The following is an 18,003-nucleotide window of genomic DNA, read 5'->3' on the forward strand; positions in this document are numbered from 1 at the left end:
TGTCACACTAAGAACCTAATGGCATCACATTTGCCTTTTATTGTACATTTTATCTGGATCTCTTGTTAAAAGGGTTTCAGATATGGTGATATTTAATTGCTGCAAATATCTATCTATTACCACATGACCAAGTTGGGGGGTTAACATGAAGAGTAAGCAGATTTTCAAATATACTCTTAATTCAACTACTAGGTACCAAAGAGTAGCCTAGCAGAACATCTGACAACTCTGAAAATCTTCTTGACAAAAAGGATTAATAGTTTCTGTAAAGTACATGCAACAATAAAACCTAAATAAGAGTTTGGCTTATTTATTTACAAACTACAAAAAATGCTCGTTTGGTACAATTTTAGACAGTCACAGCTGTCTTGCATTCAGTCAGTTAAATAAGAATTAGTTATGTTACTGCAGTAAAAGTACTAATAGCACAGTGTGAAGTTACAGCAGTTGGCTGAGCAGATAACTAACATGGAGAGAAAACAGACAGACTCTCTGCTCCTTGAACTCAACACAATTATGTACTTGACTGCTCTGATTGGAGGGTTTTTCACGCTGCAGCTCGACCTGGAAGACCTCTGGGACACGGAGACATCTTATCGTGTTTAAAAGTTAAACAGAAAGACCACAAACACTCTCGTAGTAACGTTATGCTTTTATTGTGAAAAGAATCAGAATTCAAAACAAAACATGACACAAGTCAACGGCATTTTTTACAAATTCATGATCACAGCTTCCATCTTTAAAGGACTGTAAGTGGAAGAAGTTTACAATGGTCCCGAGGAATCTGTTCATCATGAATGTGCCGAGGGTCATTTACGGCAACGTTACTAATTGAACAAAGCACAACAGTAGATTAAACACAACAGACAGACTGACTACTTTACTAAAACCCATGTAAAGTGGCTCCGGTGACATTTACTCACCTGAAAGAAATCATTAAAACACGATGAGTCCGTCGGCTGTTCTTCAGTGGAAATTTCCCTGAACATTGATTCAGACGTTGGGCCAAAACCAACAGTTTATATTCACTATACCAACGGATCATCTCGCGCCTTTATACTCACATAACAAATACATTAAATGGGGGTTTCTGTCATTCTTATAAATATATAATAAAGTAAATAATACATTCTGTGTTAAAAAACAAAAAACATTAAGTGTTTATTGTGTGAACTCTTGATTGAAAAATGTCATACCTTCGGGGCGCCCCATGTTTACTAATATTAGCATTATAGCAACGATTAGCGTTAGCATCACAGTTAATGCTGAGTCACCATTAGCTTTCTAGCTTGTTTGACTCTGGCCCACTACTTAACTACACTGCTATCCTTTACACAGTGATACTTCAATCAGGTGTACTAAACAGAATCATAGCACCAACAAACAAACATATGATATAATGTATATATATATATATATATATATATAAATATATATAAATATATGATTTCAATTAATGTTTTAGTGTTACAGTGCTCTGAAACTCGGCTTACCTTTTAGAAAACTAAACAGAATATGCTCTCCGGTGGCTGCGGAGGGTCAAAAAGGCTCCGTGCTACGGCAAGCCAAACATAAAAAGAGCACTTAAAATAAGACAACTGCGCCATCTGCTGGCCAATATGAAGCACAGCTATGAACTAAAGTTTCATTTAACTTTACTACTATAATCTTTTATTTTATATATTTATGTTTATGTACTTTATCCTTTATATTGTTTTTATATTATATATTTATATATTTTATATTCGTTATTAGCTTTTTATAAATTATTTTTTATGTATATGTGCTAATGTTTTCAATCAGAATCCTTTGTTTATAGCATTATGTCAATACAATATATTTAAAAAACTACACAAATACATTTATAACTGAAGAAATAAAATATGTAAACAAATTTAAAAAAGTAAAAAAAAATTTTTAGTAATCCAACTTAACTAACTAAACTAAAATAAATAAAATTGATTTTCTTTTTTAATATTCCTAATTTGACATATTTAATTTATAAGCAGACGTAGATAAGAAGTTGTAGATTTTTTTTAATTAATCCAGATATATTACTATTATATTCATATACACAGTCTATGGTTTGGATGTTATTAAACATAACACTAAAATAATTAGAAAAAGATCCTGAACAGCAAACAAGTAGAGAGTACTCGATGAATCCACCCCTCCCCCATCCTGGAGTTCACTGACTTTTAAAAGAAAAACCACAAAGACATCACATAACTTTATGCTTTTATTGTGAAAAGAGACAAAATTCAAAACAAAAAATGACAAGTCAACAGCATTTCTACAATTTCATGATCACAGCTTCCATCTTTAAAGGCCTGGAAGTGGAAAAAGTTTACAATGTTCACGAGGAATCTGTTTCTTTCATTCTGAATTATTTTATACAAAATTCATTCATTAGTTTATAACAATAACCTGACATATTTCTGTAAGTGTGATCCTGTACAGACTGAACTGATCAGCAGTTAGAAACAGGAGGAGACTCTCCGTCCTACACAGAACACAGAGACACTGAGGAATCAGAAGACCAGAGCATAAACCCAGGATAAAGAGGCTGAGTGAATGTGGTGTTGAAGGTGTGGAGGTGGATCAGTGAGTCAGAGGAGACTGTGTAGAAGGACAGAGTGCCAGCAGGATAGTCAACATACACTCCTACTCTGTTGGAGACAGAGGAGGAAATGGATGTTTTTCTGTTATTGTGACAGACAGAGTAACCATCATCAGAGCAGATCAGACTCCAGGACTTATCATTACATCCAAAAGAACAGCGTTCACTGTCTCCTCTCCTCCTGATTCCTCTGTAACTCACTGATATATCAACATCTCCGCTCCTCTCGACCTCCCAGTAACAGCGACCAGTCAGACCATCTCTACACAGCAGCTGAGTAAAGTAGTCAAACCTATCTGGATGATCAGGATATGACTGATCCTCCTTCACACGTATCACCTTCCTGTTGTTGTCAGACAGTTTGAGGTTTCTGTTCACTGTGTTTGTGTCCAGTGTGAGTTCACAGGAATCTGACGGAGAGAACGAGACACAACACAGCTGCAGTTATTAACCTATCAAAACTTTGATGATGACATCAGAGGGTGAATGAGTGATGTCACAGTTTGATGAATGAAATTAAAAACACACTTACACTTCCTCAGACCTGGTCTCAAATATCTGACTCCAGCAGGCTCCACCCTGAAAGGAGGAGGAGGGGGGGGGTCAGGATTTTATTTCATAGTACGCACAACAACCGTTCGCCCTCTAAAGCTATTTGATGTGTATGAGAGTGTGTTCCTAGTGTACTTTATCATATTATAATGACCTGGTCATGAGAATATTACTGAAACTACAGGTTGTTGTTTTATAGGATGGAGATGTCCGTCTCTAGTTCTTGATAAACTGATTTATAGGCTGCTATATGAACGCTGTGTTATTCAACCAAAGCTGCATGAAAATCAAAGCCCTACAGAGGGAAATGAATGAGATATGTTATAGAGTAGAAATAAGTGTCTACCTATTACGTTTGGACATTTATGAATTCATGAATTAGACGTTTTACAAAGTCTATGACGTCGCCCTGACTTAACAACTGGAACAACTTGACTTTAAAGGGAGTCTGGGAACTTCTTCTCTGGTAGGGCTGTCCCAAACGATTATTTTTTAAACAATTAATCTAGCGATTATTTTTTCAATTAGGCGACTAATCTATCGATTAATTTTTCGATTAATCTAACGATTAATTTTTCAATTAGCGATTATTTTCCCATTGCTCAATTATTAACAATGTACACAAAACAAATTTCAATAAGGTTCAAATCTCTATTTGTTAAAATTGTTTAACACTGCACTGTTCAAGTAAAATTAATTTGTAGTGCAACCTGAAGCCAAAATAAAGTCACTTTCAGGAGGAAAACAAAAATAACAACTTAAAGTAAACAGAGCAAGTGCAAAAAGAGTAGCCTGTATTTGCATTGCTGTCTTAAAATCCATTTCAACATCAACAAAACTACACTATTTTCCACCTTAGTTGTGAATCAAAACAGTTATCAAAATTAAAAAATTCTGGTAACACTGCTCACTCAGAGTAACATTAATAAAACTGGTTGTGCTTTTGGATAGGGTTGTGCCAGTCAGATACTCAGGATTGGTATAAATCCGAACTGTAATAACTGAACTAACTAAAATGCAAAGGAATGTAAACAACAAAGACCTTTTAGTGCAAACTGCATAATGACACAAGCCTTTTACAATAAACTTGGTGACTGCCCTGTTGTCAACATTGAACTAATGGAGAACTAACTTAAGTGCAAAGGAATGGAATTGAATTGCCTTGTTGCTGAAAGGTGCTGTAGAAATAAAGATGCCTTGCCTTACAACCTCAGCCTGTCACCAGGGCATAGAAACCACTGTTGTGCCTGCATGTCTCAGGAGGAAGTGTCACCGCGAATGCTTTCGGCTCGCCATTAATATCATATCGCAGCAAACGCTGTCTGCGTGAAGTTTTGAAAACTGTAACCACACTTGAAACCACTTTATCAGCATTACAGTGACTCTCTGGGACTTCAACATAACTGCAGCGCCGACGTAGTTCTCCCGCACCTCTGCATGCGCACGTGTCTGTGTGTCTGTGTCGAAGCTCCGCTGTCTGTCAATATGCAGACAGGACAGATAAGCTTGCGCTTACACGCTCAGATGCTTATTTATTTTATTTTGACCCAACGTAGTTCAGGCGGCAGGCTGGCGGCCGCCTAAACTGCAAAGTGCTGCAGGAAACCCTGCTATTTTTAGATTTACACGTGAGTGACGCTCATAGACAGTTAAAGAAACGCGACGCATTGACGCAAATTATTTGTGTCAACGCATTTACGTAATCAATGACATCGTCTACGTCGACGAATCGTCCCAGCCCTATTCCCTGGGATCAAACCTTTTACTGTTTAGGCTATCGTTACATTTGACGTGTTTACCGTCCATAAAATGATGTCTTTTTCATAGACTAAATGTTACATAATGATGAAACAGACAGTATGAAACTAATTTGTGCTAGCAAGATTAAAACTATTTGGCGAGAGAGAGAAAGAGAGAGAGAGAGAGAGAGAGAGAGAGAGAAAGAGAGAGGAAGAGAGAGAGAGAAAAAGAGAGAAAGAGAGAGAGGGAAAGAGAGAGAGAAAGAGAGAGAGAGACAGAGAGACAAAGAGAGGGAAAGAGATAGAGATCTCAACCTGGAATACACTGCAACAGGACGTCAGTGTACGTCACTGATCGATCACATGAGCCATGCAGCCCCACAACTGACATTTTAAACCTCCAACTAACTAGTCTGCCGAAAGAGTAGATTAATGATTCATCCACACACTCTTCTCACACCGTAGAAAGCACATTGCTTTGTGCTAAGCTAGGCTAAACCTGTCCTGGACTTTTTTCTGTTGAGTTGAAACTAATTTGATCCCGGGAAAAAGGGAAAAAAAAGGATGTTTCTTAAAACCATGGATAGTTCCTGTAACATACAGAGATGTGTCCAAACTACATCAATTATTAACAACAGGGAGTTATCATTTTAGTTCCTGGAGATGTTCTCCTTTAAAATGTCCTACACAAATATCTCATTTTTGTTCATCAGTGTTTGTACGTGATAGTGTCCAGTCTCCAGAGTGGATCCTGCAGTCCCGCTGACAGTAGCTTCACTCCTGAGTCTCCTGGATGATTGTAGCTCAGGTCCAGCTCTCTCAAATGGAAGGGGTTGGAGCTCAGAGCTGAGACCAGAGAAGAACAGCCTTCCTCTGACATCAGACAGCCTGACAGACTGAAAAACACACAGAACAACATACAGGAACCCTCTGTGAACACATGGAGCCATGTGTTTGTTTTATGTCATATTGTTGTCCAGGTACATTTTGGTCCAGATTTATAATAAATCTTTAAAATCATCTGTTGTATTTATTGATTCAACAAAAAAAGCAAATGATTAAAAATCCTCATGCAATGTAACTCTGAGTCTCGAAAATACTTCTTAGTTTATCATATCAGCAGACACAAAGCTACATGTTAGCTGTTTATCAACTAAAGTTAATCAGATTTTAAATGGTCATCAGTTGAATGGGTTAATGAATCCTGACCTGAGAGTCTCCAGTGTGCAGTGTGGACTCTTCAGTTCAACAGAGACCAGCTTCACTCCTGAATCCTGCAGGTTGTTATTACTCAGGTCCAGCTCTCTCAGACTAGAGGACTGGGAGGTGAGAACTGAGGACAGAGCTTCACAGCTTCTTTCTGACAGGTTACAGCCACTCAGTCTGGGGAGACAACAGGAAGGAACAGGGTATTTAAATTTAACTCCTGTTGAAAGATATCAGAGTATTAATTGATGAATAAATCACACTAACAGAGCTTTGTTGGAGAGACGGTAATCAAGGAGACAGATAACATTTGTGTTTATATGTTAAGTCTGGACTTTTGGTTATAGAGAAAATAAAATCCATTTTCTAAACAAGTTGGAAACATAATAACTAACTGTGACTGAATGAGGAGTAAAAAGACATCCAGTATTCAAATTCACATAAAAATAAAAAAAAATAAAAATGAGGTTCTCAATCTCAGCCATATTTCATACATTGTGCTTTACGACATATTAAAAATAAGAACAAAATGCTTTGAAAACAAAAACTTCGGGAGGGACAGTAATGAAGACAAATAACGATTGTGTTTATATGTTGAGTCTGGACTTTTGGTGATACAGTATATAAAATCCCTTCTCAGCATGTTTAAATATCTGCTGCTCTACTCTAAACAAGTTGTAAACATGGTAATTAATCGTGACTGAATTAAGCAATATTACACGAGAGGGTTTAATTTAACATCATTATTGGCACGATAGTGAGGCGGCTAGGACCGAGGTGCTTGCACGAGGTTCGTAAGCATGACTGTGATAAAGTGATAATATGACGTTAACTCAAATCCTCTTGTGTAATAAAGCGATTATACAACAACGGTTACTAGCTAAATAAAAGTTATAATCAAACTGTATTCATATTGTGGGGCAATACGCTCTCAAAATAAAGAAAAGCAACAGAGATGATTTGTAGTCCCTCCCTGTTAAACGTTAGTCAGCCAGTCATCTTAAGCTTATCTTAACGTTAGCATTGTAACGGTAGAGATCAGGGAATTTTCCAAAACATAATAACTACTGCACATAATCTGGTTAGAACTAAAATATCTACTGAAAGAAATATATTTTCCATGGATAGATTTAGCTACTATACATCCGCAAACTTCATTATTGACGTGTCAGTGGCACAGCTAATGTGATCCAAACAGCTGATGGGATCCAACAGCTGATGTGATCCAAACAGCTGAGGTGATCCAAACAACTGATGTGATCTAACAGCTGATGTGATCCAAACAGCTGATGTGATTCAAACTATTCCATTAACAGTTAACTCCAGTGTTGTAAAAATGTGGTTTCATCCAATGATTCACTTCTCATCCTCTTCTTCCAACCATTCATCAAAACTAAGTCCTCCATATAAATCGAAATTAATAACAAAACGATCCATTGTATCAATATTGTAGGCTAACGTTACAGTTTTTTTTGATTCAGCCCTGAAAGTTACAATGTTGCCATGGAAATGGCGGAGTAATATTTAATGTGATGCACCAGGTGTGCTTAAATGGCTCTGGGTGTGCTGTCATGCTGATTTGAGTACGTTCTAAATGTCTAGTTGACCAATCAGATTGTCTGGTCGGATCTACTTGTTGTATAATTAGGAATAAACAAATGTCCAGTAATCAAAGTCACATGATAATAAAATATGAATTATTTCTGGATCTCAGCGCTTCATTCTTTATGAAGTCATTATAAATCAGAATAAAATACTTTGGAAACATTCACATTTTTTGAATGTTTCCAAAGTATTTTTCAATACTGTGTTTTCTAGGGGTGTAAGAACAAATGGATACACTTGAGTATTGTGATATTTTATTTTGCAATACTGTATCGATTTTCAAAAACACAATATCAATTTTTGTTTTGTTTAGATTGTTTTTTTTTTTTCTTTTTTTTCTTTTTTTAGTTTACTGCAAAAATATTCATGTAAGACAGTGGTTCACGTTTATGTTGTGTTTAAACCCCCTACCGCTAGATGGCTATGCTGAGACACACCACTAGTGTCCTCGCCTAACAGTGTCTAGCAGTGCCTGACTTTTTGCTAGAAGCTAACAATGTAGCTATGGCTGAACTTTGGCCTACTTTAGCATATAAAAATTTGCTCACTAAGAACCTGTGAACCACAGTCCCAAACTGGCAGTTTGATTTTCTGTGTACTGAATTATTTACCTAAAGTAAACTTCTTTGACTTTTATGCACACATGTCTTTTTTTAAATATTAGTTTTTCTAAAATTATACTTTTAAAAAATCCCAATATATCGCCTTACGCACCGTATCGAAATATATTGCAATATATTGAATCGTGACCCATGTATCGTGATACATATCGTATCGCCAGATTCTTGCCAATACACAGCCCTAGTGTTTTCAAAGATGATTCTCTTAATCTTGATCTGACCTGAGAGTCTCCAGTATGCAGTGTGGACTCTTCAGTCCAACAGAGATCAGCTTCCCTCCTGAATCCTGCAGGTTGTTGTTACTCAGGTCCAGCTCTCTCAGACTAGAGGACTGGGAGCTGAGAACTGAGGACAGAGCTTCACAGCTTCTCTCTGACAGGTTACAGCCACTCAGTCTGGAGAGACAACAGGAAAACAAGTTATTTATATTTAACTCCTGTTGAAAGATATCAGAGTATTTATTGATGAATAAATCCCACTAACAGAGCTTTGTTGGAGGCTTTGACCACTGGCAGCAGCCTCAGAAGAGCCTCCTCTGAAGCAGAGTATTTCTTCAGGTCAAACACGTCCAGATCTTCTTCAGATGACAGTAAGATGAAGCCCAGAGCTGACCACTGAGCAGGAGACAGTTTATCTGTGGAGAGACTTCTTGAACTCAAGGACTGTTGGATCTCCTCCACTAGAGAACCATCATTCAGTTCATTCAGACAGTGGAACAGATTGATGCTTCTCTCTGCAGACAGATTCTCACTGATCTTCTTCTTGATGTACTCAACTTTTTCCTGATTGGCCTCTGAGCTACTTCCTGTATTTGTCAGCAGACCTTGAAGGAGATTCTGATTGGTCTGCAGAGAAAGACCCAGGAGGAAGCGGAGGAACAAGTCCAAGTGTCCATTTGGACTCTGTAAGGCCTTGTCCATAGCACTCTGGTAGAACTGTGTTGATGTTGTTTGTTCTTCTGACAGCAGGTTGACTCCAGAGTTGATGAATGTCACATGGACATGAAGAGCAGCCAGAAACTCCTGAACACTCAGATGGATGAAGCAGAACACCTTGTCCTGGTACAGTCCTCTCTCCTCTTTAAACATCAGTGTGAACACTCCTGAGTACACTGAGGCTGCTCTGATATCGATGCCACACTCTGTCAGGTCTGATTCATAGAAGATCAGGTTGCCTTTCTGCAGCTGCTCAAAAGCTAGTTTTCCCAGAGACTCCATCATCTTCCTGGTCTCTGGACTCCAGTGTGGATCTGTGTCAGCTCTTCCATCATACTTGATGTTCTTCACTTTGGACTGAACCACCAGGAAGTGGATGTACATCTCAGTCAGGGTCTTGGGCAGCTCTCCTCCCTCTCTGGTCTTCAACATGTCCTCCAGAACTGTAGCAGTGATCCAGCAGAAGACTGGGATGTGGCACATGATGTGGAGGCTTCGTGATGTCTTGATGTGGGAGATGATTCTGCCGGCCTGCTCCTCATCTCTGAATCTCTTCCTGAAGTACTCCTCCTTCTGTGGGTCAGTGAACCCTCTGACCTCTGTCACCATGTCAACACACCCAGGAGGGATCTGATTGGCTGCAGCAGGTCGTGTGGTTATCCAGAGGCGAGCAGAGGGAAGCAGTTTCCCCCTGATGAGGTTTGACAGCAGCGTACCCACTGAGGTGGACTTTGTAACATCAGTCAGGATCTCAGTGTTGTGGAAGTCCAGAGGAAGTCGACACTCATCCAGACCGTCAAAGATGAACACAACCGGGAACTCTTCAAACCTGCAGATTCCTGCTTCTTTGGTTTCACTGAAGAAGTAATCAACAAGTTCCACCAAGCTGTACTTTCTCTCTTTCAGCACATTCAGCTCTCTGAAAGTAAATGGAAATGTGAACTGGATGTCCTGGTTGGCTTTGTCTTCAGCCCAGTCCAGAGTGAACTTCTGTGTTAAGACTGTTTTCCCGATGCCAGCCACTCCCTTTGTCATCACTGTTCTGATTGGTTCATCTCTTCCAGGTGGGGTTTTAAAGATGTCTTCTTGTCTGATTGTTGTTTCTGGTCTGTCTGATTTCCTGGATGCTGTTTCAATCTGTCTGAGCTCATGTTCATCATTGACCTCTGCAGTCCCTCCCTTTGTGATGTAGATCTCTGTGAACATCTGATTCAGAAGGGTTGGGTTTCCTGCTTCAGCAATTCCCTCAAACACAGACTGGAACTTCTTGTTTAGGTTAGATTTGAGTTTACGCTTACAAACTCCAGAACGACTTCCTGAATGAATACACAACAAAGAAGATCAGTAAGTGATTTATAAATAAACAGGAACATACTTTGACTCTTCTTTGTAGACATTAGTAAACATCCCTTTAGTCCAGCAAGTTAAAGCTTTAGAGAAATCCTCTTACTGCTCTGCAGATGGTCAGCCAGGTCGTCCTGCTTCATTCTCCTCATGAAGTGCAGTGTGATCTTCAGAAATGCCTCTCTGCTCCTCCTCTGCTCTTCATCCTCATCCTCCCTCTGACTCTCTAAGCATTCTGGGTAATCTGTACCCAGAACCTTCTGGATCTTCTTCAGCTCGTTCTTCACAAAAGTGATGATGTTCTCCTCCAACAGCTGGAACAGAAGATTATATGAATGACACAATCAAACTGAAATCATGGAAGCAAACATCAGAACCATGTTGAACAGCCTGACCAGTGGACCAGGCAATCCACTGGTCTGAAAAGTGCAGCATGGAGATGTTTGTGAACAGAATAGATGTAAAAGTAGTTGTTGTACATGTACAGACCATAAATGTGGAGTCCAGGTGTGTTTGATGCTGCTGGGCAGACTGACCACTGGGAACCTCTGAGCTCTCCTGGTGCACTCTGTGAAGGAATCAGGAAGAATTAGCTAACATCATGTCTGTCCACACAGAGACAAACACAAGGTAATTTACTGTGACTTAAAGTGTTGATTACAACATTGAATCAGATGGTTTCCCCTGACATGAAAGTGTTGGTGGTGCTGCTGATCCAACTGTGAATCAACAGAAAGAACTAAGAAGTAAACAAGGGCTACAACATGGTTGGCCTAAAGGACTCCTGAAGCAGCAGACTGGTATCATGATGCCAGGAGGTCTGCAGCTTCTGTGGTCATGGAAGCATGACCATTGGCAAACAAAACATATTCTGGCAAACCATTAGATGACTCAGGAGGCGGAGGCAGAGCTTAGATGGACTGTTTGTAGTCGGGGAGAACGGATGACCTGACTGAGGATACTGTTGGATGGTAGAGGTGTGACGAGATCTCGTCCCCACAAGATATCGCAAGATTAAATGTGACGAGATTTCTCGTTGACGTAAAAAGTGTCTCGCAATGTCAGTACACAAGTGCAGAGCAGCAGCCTTGAAATTAGCATGGAAGATCCCACCGCCTGTTCTCCAAAGTTGACTTTGAGTTTACTTTTGCAGAGCGATAGCGGAAGAAAAAAGCTGCCTGTAAAACCCAGCGTTAGAACGTTAGAGAGTAGCCTACCGCCGCTCTCTGTCTCTCTCTCCATCTCTCTCTCTCCCCTTCTGTCTTGGCTGAGATACACACACGTCCGCAGTGTGCAGTTTTTGTTAAAATTAGTCGGGAAGCGGACAGCAAAACCTAACTTGACTTTTAATGATAATGAACAAAGAGAAATGTTCTCCCTTCATCCTATAATGGTCATAAATCGATACTAGAGTAGCCTACTTCCTTGTTTACTGCTGCAATTAATAAAATGTAGAGGAGGAGAAAAGAGCATCTGTCTTCACAAAAATCATCTGTTGAGTATTTGATGTTAATGTATTTGTGCTTTAGAATGTAATCAATGTGAAACAATAGTAAATTAAGCTTCATTTATCGCTGTCTACTGTACAATGACAAATTCAAGTACAAAACATTTGGTCTCAACTGTCTCAACTACTGCCAGAAAACACTTAGTTATGTTGTAACCTTGGTTCTCTGAGTGAAAATACTATCACCCCTCCATACATATGGAATAAGTAACGGTGTAACTGTTAGTTATACAGGAGAGAAGCCAGTCATTTGAGTTTGTGGCAAAACCTTTCAGTGCTCGTTTTTCATTTTGTGACGTCGTCTCTGTTATTGGATGTGTGTTAGTCATGGATTGGCCATTACAAACACAATGGCCAAAGATCAATGATCCACTTTGAGGTATAATCATCAGATCTACAGCTGTATGTCATGGACACTCAGGTAAAGAGGAGAACTGTTAGGTCAGGTGGTGGGCAGCTGCTCGAAGTTGTAGTCAAATGCTAATGATTAGCCAGCAGCTAAAACCTGCTAACGTTAGCCACTAATGTTAGCTTGCTAGCTCACTAGCTAACTGGTCAGCTAGCTGCCAAATCAGATTGAATCAAGAAAAATGTAATTATGTTGGGGAAACTGCAGCTATTTTATTAGCATGACATGAATAAACGTTACTAAACGTAACGTGAATAAACTTGAATGGGTAAACTCGTCCGTGAACAGATGCATTGTAATCGACGATAGTGTTTAGAAATTTCCCAACGTCATCAAACGTCTGTGTTTACCATCCATTGTTTTGGTTGAGAGACCACTAGCGGCAGAAAGTTACATATTGTACGTTTAATAGTCTGAATGGAAATGTGAGTGACTAAAACTTGACATTCCCTCAGTGTACAGTGACCAGCTCCATCAGTAGAGCTGGTCAGTGTCAGACTGGTTGTACTGGGCAGCTCCCAATATCAATGTCTTGTACTGTGTGAGTGTGAGGCAACCGCTACCGAAAAACAATATTAGTGCTCAAAGAACTTCCATATAAGTCATTAAAAGTTACAAACTGGAGATCTCACAATTGAGAATCTGACACAAACACATTGTTTTGATTTTCTTTACTCAGTTTTAAATTCTCACCTTTGATCAACAGAGTGACGTCCATCTTTGAAGACTACAGGCCAATCCTTAGACCGGTCACTCTTCATGGACACACAGCTGGGTTCTGGTTCAGGAGAGTCTGGTCTCTGATGGATCCTGAAAATATCAGTTTGTTATGAACACAACAGAGCCAGAGGTTTGGGTGTGAATAATGTTGGTGTTGGTGCAAGTATTCTGAGTGCTGGACAGTTAAGGGCCGTCCATACCAAGTACGATAACTATAACCATAACTATAACTATAACGATGTGAGCGTCCACACTGCTGAAAGTTAACGTTCTGCAAACAGCGACGTTACACACGCTGCACGCTCCAGCTGATAATAATACATTACAGCAGACGTTGCAATGTACGATTACAAGAATGTCTGTAGTAATATCCTACATATTACTGAATTCAGGTACATTTTGTGAACACAAAAAGTCTGACCCGTGACCCCCCAGGGCGCTGACACCGCTGCCTTCTCCAGGAAACAGCGCTCCAGAGAGCCGGGAGTCAAAGCGGGCAGGCGGTGTCAAATATACATGTGCAGAGCACCGGAACAAAAACATAGACAGTATTATAATCAAATCTAAAACACAAGATTCACTCTCTGTGGAGAAATTATTTTAAAGTTTTTTTTCTCCTATCCAGGAGTGTATGTGTGGAGGCGCCAGACCTTACGCTACAGCACTGTGGAGATAGAGTGACAAGCAAGACTAAGTGGAGGATTACAGCCATGTGTAGCTCCTTCAGTAGAGCTGGTCAGTGTCAGACTGGTTGTACTGGGCAGCTCCCAATATCAATGTGTTGTACTGTGTGAGTGTGAGGCAGCTGCTGCTGAAAAACAACATCAGTGCTCAAAGAACTTCCATATAAGTCATTAAAAGTTACAAACTGGAGATCTCACACAAACACATTCTTTTGTTTTTCTTTACTCAGTTTTAAATTCTCACCTTTGATCAACAGAGTGACATCCATCTTTGAAGACTACAGGCCAATCCTTAGACCGGTCACTCTTCATGGACACACAGCTGGGTTCTGGTTCAGGAGAGTCTGGTCTCTGATGGATCCTGAAAATATCAGTTTGTTATGAACACAACAGAGCCAGAGGTTTGGGTGTGAATAATGTTGGTGTTGGTGCAAGTATTCTGAGTGCTGGACAGTTAAGGGCCTATAACTATAACCATAACTATAACTATAACGATGTTAGCGTCCACACTGCTGAAAGTTAACGCTCTGCAAACAGCGACGTCACACACGCTGCACGCTCCGGCTGATAATAATACATTACAGCAGACATTGCAACGTACGATTTTGTGAACACAAAAAGTCTGACCCGCGGCCCCGCAGGGCGCTGACACCGCTGCCTTCTCTAGGAAACAGCGCTCCAGAGAGCCGGGGATCAAAGCGGGCGAACGGTGTCAGATATGCATGTGCAGAGCACCGGAACAAAAACACCGACAGTATGATAATCAAATCTACAACACAAGATTCACTCTCTGCGGAGAAATACTTTTAAAGTACTTATGTTTAAAGATACAAAAATACACAGAGCTAAAAGATCATAGTCCCAGTGAGGTGAGAAGTCACGCCACTAACCACCTGGGTGAAACCATAGACAGTATATAAGAATGGACCAACAGGTCCCGTGTCTCTGGACGGAGACCAGTGAAGGATATTAGAAGATCTTTCCCGGTGATGGCTGAGCGTTACTGAGCAGCCTCCAACTGAGCTTGAAGACGTAGATGTGACGTGAGCAACCTGTCTGAAAGTTGGAAGTCTTCTGGTAGCTGTGCCAAGAGAAATCTCAATCATTCCCAATCTAGCAGAGACGGAGAGCGTAGGTATATGTAAGGAGATAACATAGACACAGGCTAATTATTGATCACTAAAATGATAGCTAACATTAGTAATTAAACTTAAACAGCTAATGGAAGTCCAAACTGCCTGAGAGCTTCTCCTGTACTATACGGTAATTCCTCTACTATGAGACAGTAAGTCGCGTGGTTATGACACAATCGTTAGCCTATTTTTACAAAAACGTCTGCTACGGAGCCATAACGTGAGGTACAAGGTAATGGAGCCTTTTATCCATTGTTGTGTTTCTTTAGAAATAAATAATGGACAAATAGAGTCTTTAAACTCTTCAGATGTAAAGTTATTCTCTGTCAAAGTGACGTCAAAATGAATGGCAGTCAATGGAATGCTAACGGGAGGTGATGGCTTGGTAGCATCAGAATGGCGCCATAGGAGCTACGCGTTACGGGGCGAGGCTGACCCCCTTGGGTGAAACACATCTCTCCGCCATGTCTCTCTTCGTGCGCCATGTTGTAAACTCAGATGGATTCTGATTGGCTGTCAGTGTTTCTATCGTTCATCAAATGGCTCTGAAAGTGATCCCAACGATATCGTTCTCCACTGTCGTTGTGGTTATAGTTGTGGTGTGGACTCCACCATCCACTGGAGTTAGAACGATTTTTAAAACTATATATTTATAGTTATGGTTATAGTTATTGTTCTTGGTGTGGACGGCCCTCTCACCTCTGAACTTTGGTCTGGCGGTCCTGTTCCCCACTCAGAGTGGTTTCTCTGTCCTCACACTGATCCATGCTGCTGAACTCAGCCTTTTATCTGCAGAGGAAACACAACATTATATGTTATTGGCTCTTCTCGTCTCTTTCACATCACAGAGTATATCATCAGCTGCTGTAGTTCTACTATCAGTCCACAAGATGGAACCAGGAGAGAGAGAGAGAGAGAGAGAGAGAGAGAGAGAGAGAGAGAAAGAGAGAGAGAGACAGAGACACACACACACACACACACACACACACACACACACACACACACACACACACCTGCCTTTAGAAATGAGTTTAAACACTGTCATTATGCAACTTTCTCTGAAACAAAATGGAATTTAAATGGTGCCAGATGATGTTTAAAGAGTTTAATTTAAAGTATATTTTAAACTGTTTTTCACAATAAAATGACATTTGGACTAATGGAGCCAAGACTAAGAATCAGTCTCACTTTTCTGACCTGTCAGTGTTTGTTCTCGGTTTTGTGGAAGACTGAGGTGCAAATATTCGGTGGCGGGGAGTTTAGGGTTCGTCTTTCAAGAAAACGTAATTTTTTTCAATAAAGAATATGCAATATTGCATAATCTTGAACTGCTATTATCACCATGTGTGTGTCTTAAACGTTGGAAAAGCTAGATCAGCTAATAAACAAATAACACTCAAAAAGTGACTAAAATCATTAGATCTGATAAAAGTTATTAAGTTAGTTTTGATGCTCACATTGACTTCACATTTATTCAGTTATGTGGTACCTATAACGGCTCGGGTGCTGCACCTTAACCTTAGAATGAAAAATGGCCTACTGTGTGAACGTGGATGTGGTGAATTGTTCACCTTTGAGTTTGCTGTGAAACTTGGTGTCAACAGAAAATTAACCCAAACTCCCCCCTCTCTCTAGCCTCCGCCATGCAGGTGCAGAGATGTACCGATAGAAGATGCTTATTGTGATTAAAGCAAGTATTGAGACATGTTACTGCAGTAAAAGTACTAATAGCACAATGTGAAGTTACAGCAGCGGGCTGAGCGGATAACTAACGTGGAGAGAAAACAGACAGACTCTCTGCTCGCTGTTCTCTGGACTTTAACAGAGAAAACCTCAGCAGAGAACTCCACATTACAGACAGCACATTAAGGGCTGGGAGCCAAAGTATTATCACTGCGTTTCATCATTCAACAGGAGTGCCAGAACTAACCGGTTTCTAGCTGAACTCAGGCAGCTTCGTCAGGAGGAGGAGGGAGAGGACAGAAAGAATCCTGGAGAACCAGAAACACTCTGACAAAAGAGATCAGAGGAGCGAAGAGGAGACAAACTGAAAAAGATGCAGAACAAGTTTTCAGCCAACCAGCAGACAGGCCTGCAGGACATCAGCTGCCTGATAATAACTGAATGGGATTATCATAGAGTGGGCGTGTCCGTGAAGAGAAGGCTCGGCCCAGAGAAAAATCCCCCCCCGCCCTTCCTGAGCTGATTTGAACTCCTTTATAGTTTCATCTGGAACATTACATCATGTTTTAGTGCTGATTTATACTTTGTGTGTAAACTGTGAATGTGCAGAGTAACACGCTGTCAGATAAACAGAGAACAATAACAAGTAACAGCTTTCCTTCTGAGATTAAAGCAAGTCTTCAGACATGTTACTGCAGCAAAAGTACTAATAGCACAGTGTGAAGTTGCAGCAGCTGGCTGAGCAGATAACTAAAGTGGAGAGAAAACAGACTCTGCTCCCTGAACTCAACACAATATAGTATGCAAATGAAAAAGTGTAAGACTTACGTAATAGACTGCTCTGATTGGAGGGTTTCTCACGCTGCAGCTCGACCTGGAAGACCTCTGGGACACCCAGACATCTTATCGTGTGTGTCGACTGAAACCTTTGTCTCTGACAGCAAAACAACAAACCTGTTTCAGCATTATCAGGAGGAGGAAGAGGAGGAGGAAGAGGAGGAGGAGGAGGAGGAGACAGAAAGAATCCTGTAGAACCAGAAATACTCTGACAACAGAGATCAGAGGAGCAGTAATACTTCATAACAACCAGCAGTGATAAACGGGAAATTAAACTTCAGTTAAAGGTTATTTTAACTGTTAACAAACAACGACATGATGAGTTATAATGTTACTGATTGTTGGTAATGTTGTCATTTGTTATTTTAGAGAGAAATACCAAAATTAAAGCTGCAAGCAGCGATGAACCG

At 40.2% G+C, this 18,003-nt stretch overlaps 1 protein-coding gene across 1 annotated transcript in view; it reads right to left on the reverse strand.

Annotated features, from left to right (window-relative positions):
• Window positions 1-2,244: 2,244 nt before the first annotated feature.
• LOC116036403 (NLR family CARD domain-containing protein 3-like) overlaps window positions 2,245-18,003 on the reverse strand; it is a 1,020,880-nt gene continuing 1,005,121 nt past the window's right edge. Inside the window, exons 3-11 of the mRNA XM_036003613.1 lie at window positions 14,185-14,301; window positions 13,231-13,347; window positions 11,111-11,189; window positions 10,728-10,935; window positions 8,826-10,593; window positions 8,564-8,737; window positions 6,121-6,294; window positions 3,153-3,199; window positions 2,245-3,030 (exon numbers count right to left, since the gene is read on the reverse strand). Coding sequence (XP_035859506.1) covers window positions 2,504-3,030; window positions 3,153-3,199; window positions 6,121-6,294; window positions 8,564-8,737; window positions 8,826-10,593; window positions 10,728-10,935; window positions 11,111-11,189; window positions 13,231-13,347; window positions 14,185-14,301 — 3,211 coding nt within the window. The 3' untranslated portion in view covers window positions 2,245-2,503. The remainder of the gene's footprint in view (window positions 3,031-3,152; window positions 3,200-6,120; window positions 6,295-8,563; window positions 8,738-8,825; window positions 10,594-10,727; window positions 10,936-11,110; window positions 11,190-13,230; window positions 13,348-14,184; window positions 14,302-18,003) is intronic.

The sequence above is a fragment of the Sander lucioperca genome, chromosome 7 (assembly GCF_008315115.2).
Source record: "Sander lucioperca isolate FBNREF2018 chromosome 7, SLUC_FBN_1.2, whole genome shotgun sequence".
Lineage (NCBI taxonomy): Eukaryota > Metazoa > Chordata > Actinopteri > Perciformes > Percidae > Sander > Sander lucioperca.